Here is a 23529-nt window from a genome sequence, read left to right on the forward strand (position 1 = left end):
CTAAAAGTTAGGTGCTTTTTTAAAGAAAAAATTTACATTTTTAGAAAAAATACACATTAGTGGAATAGTAAAACAGTATTCTAACTAACACACTGTATTTTAACATTTTTGGTATCTATTATGCAGTTAGTCAACATATGTTACATACAAACAGAAAACCAATTTAATGCACCTTATTGCAACTTATAGATATGCCCATTTGCCCCCAGATATGCCACTCTGCTCCAGCAGATATGTCACTCTGCCCCCCCAGATACGCTGCCACTCTGCTCCCTTGAAGAGGATCAATGGGAGCTATGACAAGTGGGAGGGACTGTGTGTAGGAGGGTACATATCACTATGTCTCATTGATTGTTATGGCTGTGATTGATGGGTCCAACAACCTGTGGGAGTTTTTCCTCACTCTTTTTTACTCTGGCCAATCAGAGTTTACAAGGGGAAGGGCCCAGCATTAGATAAATAAGTGTGCTGGCGCCATTTTTACTTCTCAGTAGCAGCAGTTACAGACTGATGGGAGTTGGAGTGTGAGACAGTGACAGTTAACTTAGCAGAGGCTGAGATTGATGCTCATTAGTCATATGCAATACTGCAAGTTAATTAAAAGTTTTTTTAGTTCAGAAAATGTACTTTCGTAGGGTGGATTAGAGAAGCTGTAGTGACTACTATAGTGTATTACAGGGACTGCAGCAGACATTTTTTTCTCTGTTTGTGAGTAGCTTTCATTTGCCCGTTTATGCTACTTGCAAAACCTGTAATTTGTGGACAAGTCAATGTTTTATCTTTCTATCATATCATCTATTATTCTTCATTGATAAATAAATATTGGTGACAAAACCAGGCTTTTTAATATATAATATTGGGGAAATTCAGTTTTGCTTCACAGGGCTGCATGTGCCTATGATTTGCCAGTGTCTGCCTTCCCAGGCCCAGCACTCTTCTACCGCTGTTGCACCTCTTTGACCATCCTTACTCTGGGGGAACAATTTTTTAAAATTTCTATAATATTGGGGAAAACCTAGTCCTACTCCATAGGGATACATGTGCCTATGATGTGTGAGTGTCTGCCTGCCGAGGTCCAGTGCTCTACTACTACTACTACTGCTGCTGCTACACCTCTTTGACCGTCCTAACTCTGGTGGAACCTTTTGTTTTAAATTTACATAATGAGAGTCCAGAAGGTGTCCGGGTCCTCCCTCTTTTGGGAACACCTCCCAAAGGTTTCCGAATCAAAAAAGACCTCCTTCCGGCTGTAACTCGGGTCGACCGGGAAACAAAATTTGCTGCCTGAAAACGAACATGTCTATCATATTTGTCTTTGAAGCTGCTTACTGTAGTGTTCACAGATACAACTTGTATCTGTATACAGGCGAATTTGATCTGCAGTCAAATTACTGCTCTTTCACCTTCCAAAGACGAAATAATATTTGTAAAATTAAATCACTGCGGGACACTTAAAAGTTAGGATAAGCCATGACCTGGGTCAGCTGTACCTTTTGCTACACAAAATTGTCTTTATTTAGGCAATTGAAACTTTTAAAATGCTTGCAGCCTATTTGTAAAAAAAAGCCTCACAGTACAAAGTATAGATATTTCAGTCACTGTTAGTTTCGTTTCTTGTTTGAAATGTCATCTGTGGTTTCTCTGCTAGACACACCTCCTTGCCTTTACATAACGTATATATTTGCTGCAGCATATACTTGTCTATGAAGTTGCAAAATCACTGCGGGACAATGGAGCCTTCTGCCAAGAAAGCAAAAATTCAACCATCTTCTAAGAAAATCATCATTCGTCTGTGTGATGCATTCATTCGTACGGATGGAAATATTATTTGCCCGGTCATTAAGGCAGAAAACTCCATTCGGGTTTTGTACAAACTTGAAAAAGGATCTTTACTAAAAATTCTGCAGGATGTTGGAAGGCAAAATGAACTGATTTATCAAGACATCGAGCTGAAGTCTGTCACTGATAATAGAAAGATACAGGGCAATCTGTTTATTGAGTATTTGGCTTCAAAGAGCATCAACTTGGAACTGAATAAATACAAAGAAGAATTATTATCTAAACTAACTGAGATCTCTAATGTAAAAGACATTTTAATTCATAATGTCGAAGACAAAAGCAAAATGATTCCACAGCCAATCATCTCAGGTGCAGTATTTGAACTGATTTAGTGACATATATTATCAAGGCAGTGTATACAGAACAGCGTTCAGTGCAACCACCTGGGTTTGGGCATGGAAGATGCGGGTTGTCACTATTACTATGGCATTCAAAGGGCTAAAAGTGCTTAATATTTTATACTGTGTTTAAATGCATTAAATGTTTTGCAACAAAACGTAATCAAATTATTGCTTATTACAGGAGTCATACAAGTCAAGGTATTGCTGGAAATGTTTTTAATTTTTTATTTAATTATGAATTGATTTTGCATTTATTTCTTTATAGACTCTGATTTTGAAATGCACAAATTGGAATTATGCTCCAAACGCCTCTCTGAAATGTCAGAGGAATCTACAGCAAGACCCGATCTGGTTATCGCAGCAGATAACATCAAGTCTCAATTAGAAGATTTGAAAGACCACTACACCAGATTTGCAATACTTTCACAGAATGGTAGGTTGCTTTTCTTGTTTGTCATTTACTCAGGGCCAGATTTCCCAAAATGCACACTCGGGATTGCTTTCTATTGAGCCAGGGCAGAGCCGGCCTTGGGCGTTGTGGCGCCCTGCACGGACTACACCCCCCCTCTTCAAACTACACCCCCCCTCTTCAAACTACACCCCCCCTCTTCAAACTACACACCCCCCCCCCCTTACCTTGTTGCCGGAGTCCTGCGGTGAGAGCGGGAGGCATCCGTCTTCTCGCTCTGCCGGCATTTCATGTTGAGCGCCGGAATAGTCCGGCGCTCAACATGAGATGCCGGCACCGCGACGGAGAACTTCACGAGCAACCGCTCGGCGCCCCTGCCCGGGACTTAGATTAAAGCCTTTTTTTTTTTTTTTCTTTTTTCAAAACCGATGTTTTAAGTTAAGTCCCGGGCAGGCGCCCTGCTACCATGGCGCCCTGTGCGGTCGCACACCCCTAAGGCCGGCCCTGAGCCAGGGTGTGCTTAAATAACAAATCCCACTTCGAGCTGTTTCACCAATTATATTGTTAAGATTACTGTAGCATTAAGGCATGAGGATATGCATTTGTAGTAATGTTACCATGAACAATGTGTATAACCATTCAATATTCTAACATTTGCTTTACCAATTTAGGAAAAGGAAAGAGTTTCATACTTAACCTACTTATGCTGCTGACAGCTGACAACGAGGATGAATATCGTGAAAATAATGCAAATTTAAAACTACCGGAGGTTTGTACTTTTTGGTTTGTTCATTGGCATATCGAGATAAATTATGAACTGGCGTATCGAGATTAATCATGAAATATGATCAGTAAATTATATACACGTAAATGGGTAATATATGGATTGTGTGGTTTTATATTATATTTAATGTTTACCGACTGGTGTCAGGGGTATATAATCATTCTCATCCTCCTCTTTGGACATGGTTAATTTCTATTGGTAATTGGGATTACCGGTATTTAAACCCACACAAGAAAACATGAACAAGGGGTCGCCTGGGTGCCCTAGAGGGACGGGCCAATGTCGCAGATGCGACCCCTGTAGTTACACCACTGCTCCCTCCTTCATTGCCCTATATTCCTCTACAACTGCCATCTCTTTCCCCTTTAAGAAATGATTCATTATCTAAATTAATTAAGGTTAATTATAAAATTCCAAGTTATGATAATGTGACAGGAAAATTATTTTTAAAGGTGTACAGATATCTACGTGTATTTTATTGTAACTAAGAAATGTTAACCCTTCTTTCATCATACAGGATATTCCACAAAATACAACGTTGGAAAGTTTATCTGAAATTCATTTAACTAATCTTCCAGACGTGGTAATTTTTTTTTCTCTTATGTTACTGTAATATTCAAGTTAAAAATACATAACTTTGCTTTTTGAATTTTATACTTCTATATATTGTAGTCATAACGATTCCTGGTAAAATTACTATTGATAACATTTAACAGATTGGCAGACACACCTTAATGGCATAGTGTAGTGCAGTAATGGCGAACGTTTTTGGGCCTGAGTGCCCATTTTTGTGCATCAAAACAAGTTGCAGACCTCAAAGTGCCAACACTGCATATTAAACATGGAGAGGACGTTTTTTCGGTACAAAATGACTATACACAACAGTATGCATCAATGTAACATATTAATAGAAAGAGATTATTTTAGGAAAGGCAGTGGGACCCAGGGGACATTTCAGAGGACTGTGGGAAACAAGAGATGCAAACTATTGAGCTTAAATAATAACAACAGAGAATTAAGTATTAGCTCTTTCCAATATCTGCGGTGGGAGCGGGAGGCGTCCGTCTTCCCGTGGTGCGCGCTTCACAGCTGAGCGCCGGAACAGCAATCACATTCCTATCATGCCCAGGCATATCCAGATTCCAGGATGTACTCGCAGACTTGGCATGATAGGAGTATGATTGCCCTATCTACCCCTTCTCACTCTCTTCTGCCCTATCTACCCCTTCTCCCTCCCTTTTCCCCTATCTACCCCTTCTCACTCCCTTTTCCCTATCTACCCCCTTTCCCCTATCTACCCCCTCCTAACTATCTACCCTCTCCCTCTTTGAAGTTCACTTACCTTTCAGGAGTCCTGCGGTGGGGGTGCAAGGCCTCTGCCTCCCAGATCTGCCACTGTATGGAACAGTATAGAGTGATGGGAGTTATTATGTACTTTTAGAGCATAATTAGATCATGAAAAAGACATTGGAAATGGTACAGCAACACCCATCACTCATTTACCAATCCACACATATACCAATCCACACACATACTCATCCACACACATACTCATCCACACACATACTCATCCACACATATACACCAAACCACACATATATACTAATCCACACATATACACCAATCCACACATATATACTAATCCACACATATATACCAAACCACACATATATACCAAACCACACATATATACTAATCCACACATATATACTAATCCACACATATATACCAAACCACACATATATACCAAACCACACATATATACCAATCCACACATATATACTAATCCACACATATACACCAATCCACACATATACACCAATCCACACATATATACTAATCCACACATATACATCAAACCACACATATATACCAATCCACACATATATACTAATCCACACATATACACCAATCCACACATATACACCAATCCACACATATACACCAATCCACACATATATACTAATCCACACATTTACCAATCCACGCATATATATTAATCCACACATATACCCATCCACACATATATACTAATCCACACACATACCAATCCACTCTCACTTAATGCTTTCCTACCTTTCCTTTCTTCTTTCAGCTTCTTTTCCTCCTCTTCGCTCCTCTTCTTCAGTTCTTCTGTCTTCTTTCGGGTCAGAGGGCACCGACAGCGGTGGGCGCGGCTTCAGTGCTGTGCGCCGGGATCTGACAACAAACCCCGGCGCACAGCAGCTGTTGCCGCGCGGATCACAAGGGAGCGGTATCGGAGGTTTTTAACAGACCTCCGGCTCCCTTGAGTGATTTTAAGCCGGGTTCAACCCTTGCGAGCCTGCTCCTCCAGTGGCGGACATTACTGTCCATCTCTGGAGGGGTGCCGGGTGCCGCAAGTTGGCACCCCCCTGATGAGCGGCGGCGGTGGCGGACCCCGCGGCGGCGCCCCTTGGAGTGTGGCGCCCTGTGCGGTCGCACAGGTCGCACACCCCAAAGGCCGGCCCTGCGCGGGAGCCGACGTCATGACTACAGTGTATGACTGTAGTCACGGCGTGCCCACAGAGACGGCTCGGCGTGCCAAAAGCGGCACACGTGCCACGCGTTCGCCATCACTGGTCTTGTGCTTCAAACAACCTCACTAACCATAAATGCATTTTAAGTTACTAAGTATGCACCTTAATCTAGTAAGTACCTTAAACTTTGTGGCAGGAGGAGCAGGGCAGAAGGTGAACATTTTTTTTTTAGATTGGCCCTAATTCAAGGCAGTTTCCCAGTAGGCCTTTCCAGCCCTTAAAGACATCTAGACAGATTAAAAGCCAACATTTTTTCACTACGCTTATATTATTATACCTTCAGTATATATCATATGAGGTGACATGCCCCTTTCTCCTTATTATGTAGTAGTTAGGAATTTAAATAAAATAAACCTGTTCTTTTTCAGTGGTGCATAAAAATAATATCATGTATCTCATTTTTTTCATTTTCTAGGTAAAAGGCTATGTTAAAAGCATTCTAGAGAAAAAGCAAGACACAAACCAAGACACAAACCAAGACTTCCATACTGTAGTCACCCCTGTTTGTCAGCTGCTTAACTCTGATTTAGTAAGTATGTTAAGAAAAGCACCGTGGGAATATTTTAAACTGTAGCTGCAATTCAATAAAAATGTAAACACAAGTAAAATAGATTTTTCTTCTAGTAAAATATTTTGAGAGGCTCAAAACAATACTTTAAATAAAATACTTACAAACATTTAATCTTTAAGCAATCCATGCCATCTCCTACGTGTAGGAGACAAGATTTAAGATAATTTCCTTACTTGATTAAGATGCTTACTAGACTTGGGCACCAGGGGGCTCTTCGTGTTCGTCTTCGTGCTCGTCTTCAGCAAAAAAAAAAAAAAAAAAAAAACTTCGTATTCCGAGAATATTCGCCTGGTCCTGTCTTCTCTTCGGGCGAATATTCGCGGACATTCTTCGTGCTCGGGTTTTCTTCGTTTTCCCCGGTTAAGGGGTTAAAACGGGGTTAAAGCTGCTCTGGCGCCAGGAGTTTAAATGTCCGTATGAGCAACTCTATTGGTCGTCAGCAGGGGGTTCGTCTGCCATTGGTTGATGGAAGACGAGCCCCCTGCTGGCGACCAATAGGGTCGCTCGTACAGACTGTTATACTCCTGGTGCCGTAATTGTTCGGCAGATCCCGCTGGTCTCCCTGTTCTATCATTTATTAACTGATCGAACAGGGAGACCAGTGGGATCTGCCAGGTAAGTTGCAGCATTGGGATTTTAAAAGTCTGTACGAGCGACTCTGTTGGTCGCTCGTACAGACTTTTAGGGTCCTGGTGCTGTAACTTACCCGGCACATCCCACTGGTCTCCCTGTTCTATCAGTTAAATGTCCGTACGAGCGACCAATAAAGTCGTTCATACGGACATTTAACTGATAGAACAGGGAGACCAGTGGGATGTGCCGGGTAAGTTGCAGCACTGGGGTTTTAAAAGTCTGCACGAGCGACCAACAGAGTTGTTGGTGCAGACTTTTAAAACCCCAATGCTACAACTTACCCGGCACATCCCACTGGTCTCCCTCCCTGTTCAATTAATTAAATGTCCGTACGAGCGAACAATAAAGTCGCTCGTACGGACATTTAACTAATTGAACAGGGAGGGAGATCAGTGGCATCGGCAGGGTAAGTTGCAGCATTGGGGTTTTAAAACCCCAATGCTGCAACTTGCCCTGCCGATGCCACTGGTCTTTAACTAATTGAACAGGGAGGGAGACCGATGCCACTGGTCTCCCTCCCTGTTCAATTAGTTAGTCTGTGCCGGGTTAAATGTCCGTACGAGCGACCAATAAAGTCGCTTGTACGGACATTTAACTATCTGTACAGGGAGGGAGACCAGTGGCATCGGCAGGGTAAGTTGCAGCATTGGGGTTTTAAAACCCCAATGCTGCAACTTGCCCTGCCGATGCCACTGGTCTTTAACTAATTGAACAGGGAGGGAGACCGATGCCACTGGTCTCCCTCCCTGTTCAATTAGTTAGTCTGTGCCGGGTTAAATGTCCGTACGAGCGACCAATAAAGTCGTTCGTACGGACATTTAACTATCTGTACAGGGAGGGAGACCAGTGGCATCGGCAGGGTAAGTTGCAGCATTGGGGTTTTAAAACCCCAATGCTGCAACTTGCCCTGCCGATGCCACTGGTCTTTAACTAATTGAACAGGGAGGGAGACCGATGCCACTGGTCTCCCTCCCTGTTCAATTAGTTAGTCTGTGCCGGGTTAAATGTCCGTACGAGCGACCAATAAAGTCGCTCGTACGGACATTTAACTATCTGTACAGGGAGGGAGACCAGTGGCATCGGCAGGGTAAGTTGCAGCATTGGGGTTTTAAAACCCCAATGCTGCAACTTGCCCTGCCGATGCCACTGGTCTTTAACTAATTGAACAGGGAGGGAGACCGATGCCACTGGTCTCCCTCCCTGTTCAATTAGTTAGTCTGTGCCGGGTTAAATGTCCGTACGAGCGACCAATAAAGTCAACTTTTTTTTAAAGGGTTAAGGGGCCGTGCAAGTGAGCCTATTGGTCGCTTGCACGGCCCTTTAACCTATGGATTTCCGCTCCCGTTAACCCCGAAGGGGGCGGAAATCCATAGGTTCGCTGTCAGGGGTTACAAAGACCGTGCGAGTGAGCCTATTGAGCCAGAGGGGGTCCCTGTAGGCGACCAATAGGCTCATTCGCACTGCCCTGTAACCCGTGACGGCGAACCTGCGGATTTCCACTTCCGGGAACTGCCGCGATGCCGCGAAGCCGCGAAGACAAGACAAGGTAAGATAGAAGGGGGGGAATGGTAGACGAAGACGAAGACAATCACGAAGATCTTCGTGGTGTGTGTCTTCGTCTTCGCCTACGTTTTACCGCCGCCGTCTTCTCTTCGGTGTGTCTTCGGAACGAACACGAAAACGCACTCTTCGTGTTCGTTTCCATGTTCGCCCGAAGACGAATGCACAAGTCTAATGCTTACTAGAGTTCCTTTTCAATTAGGTGCTAGATTTCTTTTTAAAAATATGAAACAATTTTAGTATAATCTGTTTTATTTGAAAAACTCGCCTTATATTGAGAAACACGCTGTATATTAGAAATAAACAGCAATTTTGTTGCGCATGAAACATCCACAGCTATACGTTTCTGCCATGCTTAATCTAACCAATTAAAGTAATCCATGTGATTAATGAAAGCTCCATTTATCAGTTGCCTTATTTTAATTTGAAGAAATAATATTTGCTGTGTTTTTTTCTTTTTCTTCTTTTGAAATTTGTGTGTATTATGTTTTTAGGAGACCGGTACCTCATCAGCATCGTTCTCAGATATAAGCAAATATTTTTCCGAAAAGAAAGGGCTTGATATAGAACCCTACATTCTTCCTCAGTAAGTTTAACCTTAATTACCGTATTGGTTTGATTAACCCGATTATAGGCCGCACCCTAAAAGTTAGGTGCTTTTTTAAAGAAAAATGTTAATATTAATAGATATGCTGCCACTCTGCCCCCCCCCCGAGATATGCTGCCACTCTTCCCGTGGGAAGTGCTGGCAGGGAAGGCTGTCTCAGCGTATGGGACCCTGCAGCGCTGTGGGGGATCTGTCTCCTAACCCTGCTGCCTGCCTGTAAGAAAAAAAGCTTTACTCATAAATATGAATTCACTTGTAAACCATTTTTTTCATATTTAATTTAAAAAAATGCATTTTATTTCCTTTTATTTGCCAACCTCCTCTCCAGTTATGCCTTATACCCCCATATGCCACTCCGCCCCCAGATAAGCTTTATACCCCATATTTACCACTCTGTCACCCAGATAGGCCTTATCCCCCCTATTTGCCAATCTTCCCCCTCTGATAAACCTCATACCACCCTATATGACCACTTGGCCTGCCAATGCATCCCCAGACTTTTCCCCCCAGACTCCCTGGTGTCAAATGAGGACAGCCGGTGGACGTCTGCGCACAACCTCCACTGCTACCCGACACGGAAGGTCACGTCACGCTCCATCATAGAAGCCCCAGAGGAAGTGCCGGCAGCAGCGGAGATTGTCTGCGCGCCTTGTGCAGATGTCCACTGGCTGCAAGAGAGGAGGATCCAGGTCTCCTGCAGCGCTGAGGGGGATCTGGATCTTAGCCTTGTAGTCACACCTCTATTTGAGGTCTGATTATAAGACGACCTCGAATATAAGACGGGTATGTTTCAGAACATTTTGAAAAAAACTTGTCTTATAATCGAGCAAATAAGGTAATTAAAAATTGGATATCTGCGCTATAGTAATATAATATCATATATCATATATTGGTAGAGAAAACCAGTAGCTAATTATACACCGGATTATCTATTTTATTTCAAACAGGAAATACATTCTCCAAAATGTGGCAAAAGAAACTAATAGTTGTAGCACAAGTGTCTCTTAATAGATAAGGCACGTGTGTATATATATGCAGTATCTCACAAAAGTAAGTACACCCCTCACATTTTTGTAAATATTTTATTATATCTTTTCATGTGGCAACACTGAAGAAAGGACGCTCTGCTACAATGAAAAGTGGTGAGTGTACAGCCTGTATAACTCAACACACAGCCATTAATGTCTAAACCTTGACTCTATTGAGCATCTGTGGGGCATCCTCAAAAGGAAGGTGGGGGAGTGCAAGGTCTCTAACATCCACCAGCTTCCTGATGTCGTCATGGAACAGTGGAAGAGGACGCCAGTGGCAACCCGTGAAGCTTTGGTGCCCACAAGGGTTAAGGCAGTGCTGGAAAATAATGGTGGCCACACAAAATATTGACACTTTGGGCCCAATTTGGACATTTCCACTTAGGGGTGTACTCACTTTTGTTTCCAAGGCTTAGACATTAATGGCTGCGTGTTGAGTTATTTTGAGGGCACAGCAAATGTACACTGTTATACAGGCTGTACACTCACTACTTTACATTGTAGCAGAGTGTCATTTTTTCAGTGTTGTCACATATATACACACACATACATACAGCACATCAGTAAATATTATGTCCTATGTATACTATATTTAGAGTATTTTAATAATTTGCAGGAAAGCAATGCTAGGAAGCTATGAATCTACTACAAAGTGCATCATTCACCTAAGGTATGGCACTGTTTACCAAATGAGAGTGGACTATTTTGAAGAAAAAGAACTTCAAAATCAACTTTTTGAGCTGGTGACATTAAATGAAAAAGGTAATTTTTACTGCATTATAATGCACTGAATAAAATTAAATAGGTACTGAAGTCTGACTAAGACTGTGGTCAATAAGTACCGAGGCATCAGATCATTCAAAATAACATCTGGGAATTCCACATCCAAATTCCAAAATGCCACTGCTTTCATGATATTTGTTATCTGCCACCAAATTTGTCAAAACTTTTCCAAAAACCTTTGAGTTAAATGGCTTTATACACTTGGGCAAAGAAGAGTAATTGGTATGACAAATATGCCTATTTTTCTGATGTAATACACAAATCTTAACCAGTCCTATGCATGTTTTACCAAAAACAAATTGATTTAAATTGCCCTTTTACCCCAATGGTGGCCATAAGTCTTTAACAAAGTCTAACTTTGCTATTTCTGAAGACTGTTCAAGAACATTTTTACACAAGAAAAACAATTATTGTCATTTTCTCTAAAACTTTAAGGGGGGAAATGTGAAGATACATTTGTAAATTATGATGCAAGCCAATAATGAGACCTCTCCCCCATCCATTTTCTAAACTAAGTTTAGCTTAAGCTGTTGCATGCTTTAATTTGTCAGAAACATCAAGTGACATGAATGAAGACATAAAAGAAAAAGCCATTGAATGTCTTAAGGCCAGATTCGAAATTCTAACTCAGCAAAACATCTCAGAAAATGCAGAGGTAAGATTTACTTTGCTTAGTGGCATATTTCATCAAGCTGTAGGGGACCTAATTCAAGTGTATGTAAAGAAACATATATGCAAATAACCAAAAATAAAGACACAACAACAAACATTGGATGAACCAGGCCATGGACTTTTATTTAGTTTTACCATTACATACAAAATAACTTTCAATATAACTTGTAACCGATACATTTAAACCCAACCACTTCAGCCCTTGGCACAAGCCCCAGAGCGCTTACTTAATCAAAAACCTATTGCCAACCGCCCTATAAGCCAGCTGGCATAACCTTAAACATCAGTTCACCCCATTAAATTATAGGGTAACCATACCCTAATAAAAGCGCAAACACCATTTAGGTTATATAACATTTTTTTTTATATACTCCTGACCTTTTCCTGACCCCTGTACTAAAGCTATAAGCACCAATATAACTAAACCTGTCCCCACATCTTCATGTCAGCCTGCCCTATGGGTTGCAGGCTTTATCATTATATAATTATATACATTTAAAACCCATAAGCTTTAACTTCTGAGTATACGGTATGTTTCAGTTGCTGGAAAGTTTAAGCTCCCCTGAAGATATTAAGCTTTCTGAAGAAGTCCAGCAATTCGCAGGAAAAACAGAGTTATACTTTGGTAAAGGAAACAATTCAGCACAGGACCGCCTGGCTTTGAAGGTAACCAAATATAAAAACCGTGGAATACATGCCTCTCTGCTAATCCGATACGCTTTCAACAATCACAGGTAGGGGCCACATGGGGGGACAGGAACAAAAACTGGGGGCAATTATGAAACCCTGTATATAGAGATGTAGCCAAGTAGTGCGCATGATCTATGTTACTGCTGAGCACCGGGATATCACATCAGCATCAATAGTCATCACGCTGAGGGAGCAGTGAGACAGGACAGTATGAACAGACCATTCCCTCCCTTTATTTTGGGCTTGTTAGAGGGAGATCTATGACCTCTCCAACCAGCCCTAGTCCTCCAGCAACGGGCAGTCATTGACAGCATTTCAGTTGGGGGGACAAGATATGCATACCTGGAAACTTCTTCACTCCGGCTACCCGGAGCCTTCCCTTGCGGGATGCGTCCAGGACTGCCTGCTGCTGTTGGTGGGAGTTCCTGCCGACGTCGGGGACGTTCCCGCTGATGCCAGCGGTCCAATGGGGGAATTTTGTTTTACCCCATGTAGAATGTTGAAAAAATGCCAGTCCCTAACTACTGGGCAGATATTTTGGGCACTATATCTTTAAATTTCCACTTTAAAAACACATATTGTAAGATATAAAAGAGGGTGTGTGTGTGAGATATGTGCAGTGTAACTGTGTTGGTCCAATGGAGGAATTTTTTTTAACCCCATGTAGAATGTTGAAAAATCACATTTGCTATCTATTGGGCTGATATTTGAGGCACTATATCTTTAAATTTCCACAGTAAAAATGCACCATATTCACAGATATAATAAAGGGGGTGGATGTGAGATATGTGCATTGTAACTAAATTGGCCCAATGGGGGAATTCTTTTTAACCCTATGTCGAAAGTAGAAAAATGACATTTACTAAATACTGGGCTGATATTTGGGATGCTATATTCTTAAATTTCCACAATAAAAATGCACCATATTCTCAGAAATAATAGAGGGGTGTGTGTGAGACATGTGCAGTGTAACTGTGTTGGTCCAATGGGGGATTTTTTTTAACCCCATGTAGAATGTTGAAAAATACCAGTTGCTATCTACTGGGCTGATATTTGGGGCACTATATCTTTAAATTTACACAGTAAAAATGCACCATATGCACAGAAATAATAAAGGGGGTGGATGTGAGATATGTGCAGTGTAACTATATTGCTCCAATGGGGGAATTTTTTTTAACCCCATGTAAAATGTTGAAAAATGACAGTTGCTAACTACTGGGCTGATATTTGGGAAGCTATATTTTTAAATTTCCACAGTAAAAATGCACCATATTCTCACAAATGATAGAGGGGTGTGTGTGTGAGATATGTGCAGTGTAACTGTGTTTGTCCAATGGGGGAATTTTTTTTAACTACATGTAGAATGTTGAAAAATATGCTGGGCTATCTGGAGCACTATATCTTTAAATTTCCACAGTAAAATACACCATAATGTAAGATATTATAGAGGGGGTGTGTGAGATATGTGCAGTGTAAATATATTGGTCCAATGGTGGAATTTTGTAGTATATGCAGAAATGTTAGAAAATGTAATTTGTTGGCTATGAGCTAAAGAAAAAGAATCTGATTGTATGACCACTGATTTGAAACTGTCTGATAGCTTGACTCCAGTTGAATGAGAGGGGTGGTAGGAAATTCGATAGCTTGGTCCTTTGCTGGGAATTCCAGCAGGGACAGGGCCGGCCCAAGACAAAATGCCGCCCGGGGCGAAGTTTAAAATGCCCTCACATTATCTACCCTTCCTCTCCCGCACTGCCGGCCCCCCCTCCCTACCTATTATCTACCCCCCCTTGTACTTACCTTTCAGCAATCCTGCGGCAAGTCTCCCTGCTCGGTCCCGGTGCCGCCTTGTGATGCTGAGCGCCAGAAATTATGTCATCTTCTGGCGCTCAGCATTACAAGCCGGCACCGAGACCGAGCTAGAGGGCTCGCAGAGGAGAGAGAGAGGGGCGCCGAGCGGGTACTGATAACTGGGTAAGCGAAAACCACTCGGCATACTCTCTCTCCTCCACTTTAAAAAAAAAAGGGCTTGGGAGCCACTCGGCTCCATTGTCGGGCTGGCCCTGAGCAGGGAGTTATGGAAGTGATGGATTTACCGAGTGAAACCAGTAGATCCTGTTTTACATTTCACTGTGGATCTCAGGGCAGAGTTAGCTAGATAATGTGACAAGCACGTGTCCGCTTCTCCACTCCACACAACGTGATTTCCGGTTCCCCCTCCACACCAAGGCAGCGTTGACTGACAAGGGTGTAGGTCCTTCACTATGCAGCTCAGCCCTGAACTTTCAATTCCTCCAGGTTAACAGAGCACCAGTCCCCTTTAGGTTCATTTCCATCTGGAGCATGATGGGAGTTGGAGTCTGCAATCATCTGGAATGGCCCTGGCATGATTGCACAAAACCCTAAAATCAAGGAGTAATGATTTTGAAGGGAAATGCAAATTCTTGATTACTTTAGAATAAAAGTAAGAAAATGTAAATGTAAAAAAATTGTACAAGCGCTCCCTTTTGGCTGTATAAACTGTCAAACACTGTGTCTGTATGAGATTAATTGTGTAGATAGTGTGTCTAATCGTTTATCATTGTTTAACCCTTGGGCCTGCATTGTATTATATTGAACCCCCCCATCTTCCCTTTGCAGAATCTTTTTATTTATTGTTACTTTTAAAATACACATTTTCCCCCAAGAAAGTGTATATTTGTCTTTTATTCTACTGAAATCTATATCTCAGTATCTAATATATATATGTAATTATTCTTCTACTTCCATATGAGAAGTCAATGTATAAAACATGCTAGGCAACCACAAATGAAATTTTTTATTGAAATCATTTTTTATGCTACCTCAAGGATGTTCTTAAAACATTTACACCTTCTCAAGATGACAATTTTGAGCAATATCAAAGAAAAATTGCTGCCGTGAAGAAAATTGTGGTCTATCTGCCCAGCAAAATATTACATGGTGGAAAAGAGATTCTAGAAATGCCAGGGACCGATGATTCTGATCCAATGGCTACGCATTCTATCAAGAATGCCCTGGAAGATGTGAGTACACACACCTTATCCAATTTCCTGTTAACACTGTTTTTTCTTTAAATGAAACAATTTATATATTTTACATTTTCAAAGACATGATTTTAACCCATGTGCATGGAAGCCTTCAATAGACAAAGGTAATGTTTATTTAGAACATAAGAGTTATGTTACGGTTTATCACACGAGCATCTGCCAACATTTTATTTTAAGCTTTTGATCAGTGCGATCATTATAAGTAGTATTTATACCACTGATTCTTTTTATTGTTTATAACTAGATTCAATTGGAATACAGAATTTAGTTGATTAGTATTCTCATACTCAGTTACTCATAGTAAATTGGGAAATTTATTCATTTAATGTTTTTAAAGTAATATCATTTTCAGAATAGCATTACTATGTAGTCTTGTAAATTGTTTGGTTGGCTTTTTGGCAAAGTAGGGTGTTTATTAAATTTATTTTGTGTAAACAAACTTACACAAATTCACACATGCTAACACACACACTATATTACTAACACACATGTACACACTCATTCTAACACACACATTGCATATCACAGCACGTACACATACATGCTCATATATACACTTATACATAAACATCAATGCTCACCTACACATATACAAAGACATCCATGCAAGCATCTGAAATGGCCTTGGCATGATTGCACAAAACTCTAAAATATAGGAGTCATGGGGTACACTGGGGTCACTATTTTTTATTGCTATTTTTTTCTTTTTTACTTTTGCTCTTTGTGGGAAGGAGGAGAAATGTTTTTTTCTCACTCTCTTCTCTCTGATCTCCCCTGCAGTGATCACACACCAACTTGTTAGGTGCTGCTAGGCTCTTAATTATGTGTCCAGATGGCACTTGTATACTGTATTTTGCACCCTTAATATAATTGATATTAGAGAACTTAGCTACACCTGAAGCAATATAAGCTCGACCGTGGTACAGGAGGTGTTCACAATTACAGTAGTTTAACACTTGACCTGTCACAGAGATTTACTATTTTGTTGTCATGAAGAAAATAAACAGGTCTATGATGTAAATAATTATTTAGATACTAGGCATCCATTTAGCCCATTTAGTGCTAACCACAGAGGTGAAACATGGTTGGCAAAGTGGACCCAGGATGTCAATCACCTATTTTATACATGGCGGCACTTCAGGGTCCCCTCTCAGAAAAATGCTAGAAGACACTAAATAATAATAATAATAATAAATTACTAACTGCACAAAATTACCTCTAATTTAAAAGACAATATTAAGTTAAAAACAGGCAAATCCATGGAACCTGATGCATCCAAAGTTATAAGAAGTGCTTCAAAGTGGCAAATCCATTGGCAGGCTTATTTAACCAATCACTAGACAAAAGGAGTACTTGCTGAAGACTGGAAGTTGGCAATTTTGTAGTACTATTTCACAAAAAAAGTAACCAAGGGAGCCAACCACAGTAAGTTTTACATTAATAGTTGGGAAATTAATGAATAACCATCCCAAAGGAGAAGCTTGTAGTTCTCACTCCAGGAGAACTACATTATAGTAAAATGGATTCCTTCCTGGCACCTAGCAGCTGGGAGGTGGTAATACAGTCTAGTCAGATTTTAGAAAACTAATTGTTCTCACACCTGGAAGAGATTATCTCAGTAAATGAATGACAGTAAATTCCAACAATAGCTGTCCAGGATACCTGTACAATAAAATAAAATTCCCCATAAATTTAACCAGGTGAATAAATCCCCATTTTAAAACAAGGGTACCCCAAATTTGTCGAGCACCACAGTCTTTAGAGTCTCTAGTAATTGGGGAAACGTGATACTCTGTACCGGGGAAAGAAGTAGTCCCAACGGAACCCTTCTAACCACCTCCCCAAAAACAGAACTCCTTCCAAGGCCAAGGCCCATAGTCTGTAGGGAGTCTGTCCCCCTCCAGGAGCCCAGGACACGAAGGCTTCTGTGGCAAAATACTTTCACAAAAAGGCGGAGCCACAACATGCACCAAGGGAGAAGCCTTGCCTCATTCTTCCAATCAGGGGAGAGATTGTGTGTGGAAGCTCCACCCTTTTATGAAATCAGTCTTGGAGGCTTGGATAGCGGGGAGAAGCAGACCAAGAAAGAAGAAGCAAAGAAGAAGAAGAGTCAAGAAAACAAATGGAGCTGGAGATAAGGTGGCAGGGACACAGAAGTGGTTGTTGGAGAAGTCAGGGAGACATTGGAGAGTGAATGAGGGTGAGTGATAAAGAATTTCCAAATGAAAAAGCCTTTTAAAGTTTGTCCCAGCCGAAAGGACAGGAAAGAAAATTTGTTGTCCAAAAACGAATGGACCACGACAAAATGAAAAATGTGTCCGAATTGTTTTTGGTCCATGGGCAGTGTCTAGTAGATATAGCCTGTCTTGGTTTCAGTAAGGCATTTAACACTATCCCTCATATTAGGCTTAACAATAAGTTCCAGTGTTTGGATGTTAAAATAGTTGAATGGATGAGGCAATAGTTGAGTTACAGTGTAGTTTATGGTGTAAATTCAGAGGAAGGTCTTGTTACTAGTGAAGAACCTTAAGCATCTGTATTGGAACCCACACGTTTCAATATTTTTATTAGCAATATTACAAAAGGTTTTAATGGTAAGGTATGTATTTTTGCAGATGATACAAATGTCTGCACTTGGGTAGACATTGCTCGTGGAACAAGCCAAATGGCAAGTGAAATTAGAAGAATGGTTCAGAGTGTGGCAGTTGTAGTTTAATGTTGATAACTGTAAAATAATGCACTTGGGACGTAGAAACCCCAAGGCAGAATATAGGATTAGTAGCACTGTCCTGTCAGTAACAACAGAAGAGAGGGACTTGTAACTATTTCTTTTTGAGGACTTAAATGTAAAAAGGAAATGCAATAAAGCATCAGAAAAAGCAAGCAAGGTGCTGGGTTGTATATATAGAGGCTGTGTTTTTACATTAAAGTATGGTTATTGGGAGAGCTGGTGGCATAAAACAGAAGTAGTGTTTATATTTGAGGGTTTTTTTTTAATGAGAATTTATATTTTTAATGAGCCATTTATTGAATAGCAGTACAGAGCAAACAGCAGATCCAGACCAGCGATTACATAGCACTGAAGACTTTTACTGGCTATAAATTACTTTTTAAAACAATGTTTGTCAGACTGTTCACATTTAAGCAGCTTTGGGCAGTAGACACCTTCTCCAGTAACTTGCCCCAAGCAGCCTTGTTGGCGTCAGTGAAGTCCTCTGGAAAGTGAGCAGCCAGGGCAGTCTCGACGGCTTGAGACAGCAGCTTGAAGTGTCCCGGATCTACCTTCAGTTTGTCCACGTGTAGCTCGGTCAGACTGGCCATGCTGGTGGGAAGGTTGTCCACGTTCTTGATGACATCTCCAAGGGCATTCATGATTTTCCCGCCATGCTTAAGGAGGTCAGCAGACTTGGGAGTCAGGTCAAAGTGGCCGAAGTGATTCTTGGCTTCTGGGTGACTTGTTAGAAATCTGTTCATAGCTTCCCCTCCAATGTTATCAGCCTCCGGGGCAATTTTCTCCCAGAGAGCTTCCACTTTTCTCACTGTCAGAAATATTCGGTTGTCATGAAATACCTCATAGAAAGTGATCATAGATTGATTGTTACCTGACCGTTTTTTGTGTGACATGCCTGGTCAGTCATTGGACATTAAGGGGTTAATATTGTGTGACAACTGAAAAAAAAGACAAATCTGCTTGATAGTTACAATTTTGGTAAATTTACTTTAAGGACATCAACTTACCTAGAAGGCCTATTTTTTACAACCTTCAATTCATTTTTTGTGCTTTTTTGCAGGTGGATGCTGTAATCCTTATTTCTGACTTTTCTTTCAAAATTGTGGAAAAAGAAGTAAAAGATATGTTAACCGAATCTACATTTCTCTCAAAGTTTTTGAGTAACCCTAATGACTACAAACTTATGCTTCTTTCATATCCAGAAAAGGTAATGTAATCAGAATATGGCGTGCTGAAATGCTTTATTTTCATTTTCCCAACTTGGGTACTATGGAAAAGAAAAGCAATGGAAATAGCTGGGGCAGCATCCCCCAAGCGGGACCACACTGCTGTCATACTTCCCTTTTAGAAATCTAGAATTAAATTAGCATGTGGGCTGACAAAAATCTTCTTACAGGAGAAGCTCGTGGGGGTTTGCCCTTGATAAGCCATAGTGATATCTAATAGTTAAAATGTTCTACTTTTCTGCAAATTTCCTCTTTAGTGAATAGGCAACTGACCTTCACCCTGTTGGCTATGCCATATCAGGGCTTGTTTTTTTTACCATGTTGCATGCTAGACTGACTCAGCTAGCATCAAGCCCTGCCACACAAACAGCTGGCTTGACTCCAATGTATATGGTAAGAAAGTTGATCTTTTCAAATATGTCTGCCACTTCATTTAGAACCAAGGGTTCCAATATAGAAAAGATAGTAGTCGTCAAATAATAAAACTGGAACAGGAGGAGCAGAAGAAAAGGAAAGAAGAATTAAAAATGATGACCAAACTGATAAGGATGGTAAGTAATTAAATTATTTTCAAAATCACTCTTCCATTGTTCCCAAGGCATCTACTGTATTTGCTTGAATGTAAGACAAGGTTTTTTACAGAGCAAATGCTCTGTAAAATACCCCTCGTCTTACAATAAAGATCTAACTATAATACTAAGATCCAAATCCCTTGCAGCGCTGCAGGGGACCTGGATCCTCCTCTCGGGCAGACGGTGAACATCTGTGTGCGCAACCTCCGCTGCTACCTGGCACTTCCGCTAGGGCTTCTATGACGCATCGCTGGCGTGACATGACTTTCCTGTGCTCAGTCACAGAGGCCCCAGCGGAAGTGCATCACGCAGACAACCACCGGCTGCCCCACTAGACACCGGGGAGGCAAGTCTGGCCATGTATTGGTAAGTTGCATTTTAGGGGGCAGAGTAGCATATAGGGTGGTATCAGGCATATCAGGGAGGCAGAGTGGCATATAGGGGGGGTATAAGGCATATTTGGGGGCAGAATGGCAAGCCTGGGGTCAGATGTGCATAACTGGGGGGGCAGGTTGGCAAATAAAAGGAAATAAAAACAAGAAATGCATTTTTATTAAATATTAAAAAATAATTAACATGTGAATTAATATTTACTAGTAAAACAGGGTCATCTTATAAGGCAAATGCGGTATTTGAGTTAATTTGCTCATAGCTATACTATTGAATGCAATTCCAGTGGATGTGGTGGGCATTCTTGTCTCATATACCTCCCCTAGTACTTGTTGAGTGCTGCTAGGCGTCCTAATCATGTGTCCAGATGGTACTTCTATGTTTTGTGCCTTTAATGGAATTTAAATGAGAGAATTTAGCTACTCCTGAAGCAATATAAGCTTGAATGGGGAAAACAGTTTAACACGACCTTGTCATGGAGCAAATAAACACAGGTCTATGATGTAAATAATTATTAATAACAAAACATCCGCCAAACACAGATTTCCTGATAGTAAGGAGTGATCCATCAAAGCAGAGAACACATTTCCACTGCTTCAGAGTCCAGAGACTTACTGATATATTCCTGTCACACTGCTCTTCATCTGTTGCCTTACTGTGCCAGTCCCTCCATTGGCTCTCTACATCCTCCAGAATGAAATTCAAACTCCTCACCTACTGAGTCCTTAATTCTTTTGCATCCCCTTTTATCATCTTCATTCTTCCCATGACTTACATGACCTCTCCCAAGCAGTGATCCCCTACTGTCTCAGTGCCCCTTGGCCCAACATATTGTAAACGTGCAAGGGCAGTGCCTTCTCCTTCTGTACCAGACTGTCTTAACATCTGTTTAAGTGATTACCAGTGTGACAGAATGACCTGTCATACAAGGCCCAAAGGTAGTCAGAGATGGCTCCAGCCTGGCTGGCTAAAAAAGATTGCACAGGCAGGAACTTCATTGTGTAAACTAATCCCATTAACAGGATTGCTGCCAGGGGGAGATTCAGTAGCTAAAGGGGATTATAGGTTGTGTTGAATACATGTATCGGTTAATTTATGTTAATGCAATTCTGTGGATATATGAGTCTATGTTTTACAACAATAAACTGTTCATTCCTGCTGTACTCAATTCAAGGTAGTTGTATGTCTACTTATTGGGTACACATAGTAGGGTTCCAAGGTGTGCATGCTGGCTGGTGCTGGAAGTGATTCCAGGGACAACAGGAGGATACATCTGGGAGTTACTACAGCTCTCTTGGTGATCAGTTTTAAATATTTTTCACTCTTCCCAATTGTAACAGCACTATGATATCTGCATGTGCTATTTAAGTGAATGTAATGTAATCTAGTCTATCATTAGCAAAAAAGTATGTATATAGTGTTTCTTAAAGGTTTGTCTTTTCTGTAGGACGCAATATCTGAAGACATAGAAAGAAATATCATTACTTCCTACATACTACCTGTGCTGCACACGTCGATCCTTTCGCAACCGGTAACAAATTTAATCCTAAATCTTGTTTTTTCTTTGTTATTTAAGCAGGGTGCCACTGTATTTTTGGTTGTAAGCATGGGAATTATGGCTTGTTAATGGCCAGGGCCTAGGAATGACATCATATCCTGGCACGTTAAAGGTGGTATAACAACCTCCTGGAAGAAATGTTGGCGGGTGTGACATACATTTACACACAGGCCAGCAGACACACTCACTGTAGCAGAAGCACTTTAACACACAGATACACACGCACCTTTGCAGCCTCTGTACTGGTGTACATGGTGCCGTTGCATTCTACGTCGAGTGCATCATTATCACTGCAGTGTTTTTGGCTGCTTAAAACCAACCAATGGCAGGAAAGTGCTTCCATTGTAATATTGTTAGACCCCCTGTGACAAGCAAAGAACCACTAAACAATATTTTAAAGGGGACACAAATCGAATGTATTTATAACTGGATATATAATATCTTACTTTAAAAATCAATCATTTGTGTACAGTAAAAAATGTTTTACCACAAACCTTTGTACTCATTTTTTTAAAAAAATATTTACTTATTTTCTTTATTAGGGACCAGAACATGAAGTGCTCACCAAACACGATATTTTTTTACGCCGTACTGGAATTCTCAATCTCATCAATCTCAGTAATGAATATGTTGCATCAAAACACAGGTCTACCTATGATGACGTAAGGAAAATAGCTAATAGTAAAGCGAATTGCAGATTAATCTCATTGACATTAGTGTATATTTGAGCATTGCTGGGGTCAAGTAGCTAAATACATAGAGAAGCTCCGTTGGAATATAGCGGCAGAGAACCCAAAACTAGAAGGTAGGACCCAGTGATTTCCATTTTCACAGAGTTACTAACAGAATGTATGATTTTACTTGAGAAAACAAGCACTTCTCACCTACAGGGTTTGTATCTATAAGGTAGTAGAAGTCATATTGTAAGCACTGGTTACGTCTGCCATAGATTAGATGATCGCCTAAAGGGCCATTTGCTATAATTGGCCTGTATTCACAAGGTCAAGAGAGATAAAGAATATACCGTGTTTGCTCGATTATAAAACGACCCCCCAAAATCTGAATATTAATTTAGGGGAAAAAAAGCCTGAATATAAGATGACCCTATAGGGAAAAAGTTTTACCAGTAAATGTTAATTCATGTAAGCTATCATTGAGAAAAATATTTTGTTTTTAATTCCTTTTATTTTCCAACCTGCCCCCCAGTTATGCACATCTGCACCCAGGCTTGTCACTCTGCCCCATAAATGCCTTAAACCCCCTATATTCCACTGTGCTCCATGATATGCCTTTTGAACCCCCTATGTGCCACTCTGCCTCCAGAAATGCCTTTTACCCCTATATGCCACTCTGGCATTTAGGGGGTTAAAAGGCATATTATGGGGCAGAGTGGCATATAGGGAGGTATAAGGCATTTCTGGAGGCAGAGTGGCATTAAGGGGTTTAAAAGGCATATCATAGAGCACTCTGCCCACAGATATGTATTATGCCCCCCATTTAACACCC

General features: G+C 41.0%; 1 protein-coding gene across 2 annotated transcripts in view; it reads left to right on the top strand.

Annotated features, from left to right (window-relative positions):
- Positions 1-1686: 1686 nt before the first annotated feature.
- The window catches only part of LOC128480772 (uncharacterized), a 54274-nt gene continuing 32431 nt past the window's right edge, over positions 1687-23529 (top strand). For both annotated transcript variants that reach the window (XM_053458314.1, XM_053458316.1), the window contains exons 1-14: positions 1687-2148; positions 2446-2613; positions 3261-3358; positions 3891-3956; positions 6347-6460; positions 9190-9281; positions 10950-11095; positions 11668-11771; positions 12329-12454; positions 15328-15522; positions 19338-19484; positions 19941-20054; positions 21913-21996; positions 22566-22685. In XM_053458314.1, the coding sequence (XP_053314289.1) occupies positions 1704-2148; positions 2446-2613; positions 3261-3358; positions 3891-3956; positions 6347-6460; positions 9190-9281; positions 10950-11095; positions 11668-11771; positions 12329-12454; positions 15328-15522; positions 19338-19484; positions 19941-20054; positions 21913-21996; positions 22566-22685 (2019 nt within the window). In that variant the 5' untranslated portion in view covers positions 1687-1703. The remainder of the gene's footprint in view (positions 2149-2445; positions 2614-3260; positions 3359-3890; positions 3957-6346; positions 6461-9189; positions 9282-10949; positions 11096-11667; positions 11772-12328; positions 12455-15327; positions 15523-19337; positions 19485-19940; positions 20055-21912; positions 21997-22565; positions 22686-23529) is intronic.

Source organism: Spea bombifrons, chromosome 1 (assembly GCF_027358695.1).
Source record: "Spea bombifrons isolate aSpeBom1 chromosome 1, aSpeBom1.2.pri, whole genome shotgun sequence".
NCBI lineage: Eukaryota > Metazoa > Chordata > Amphibia > Anura > Pelobatidae > Spea > Spea bombifrons.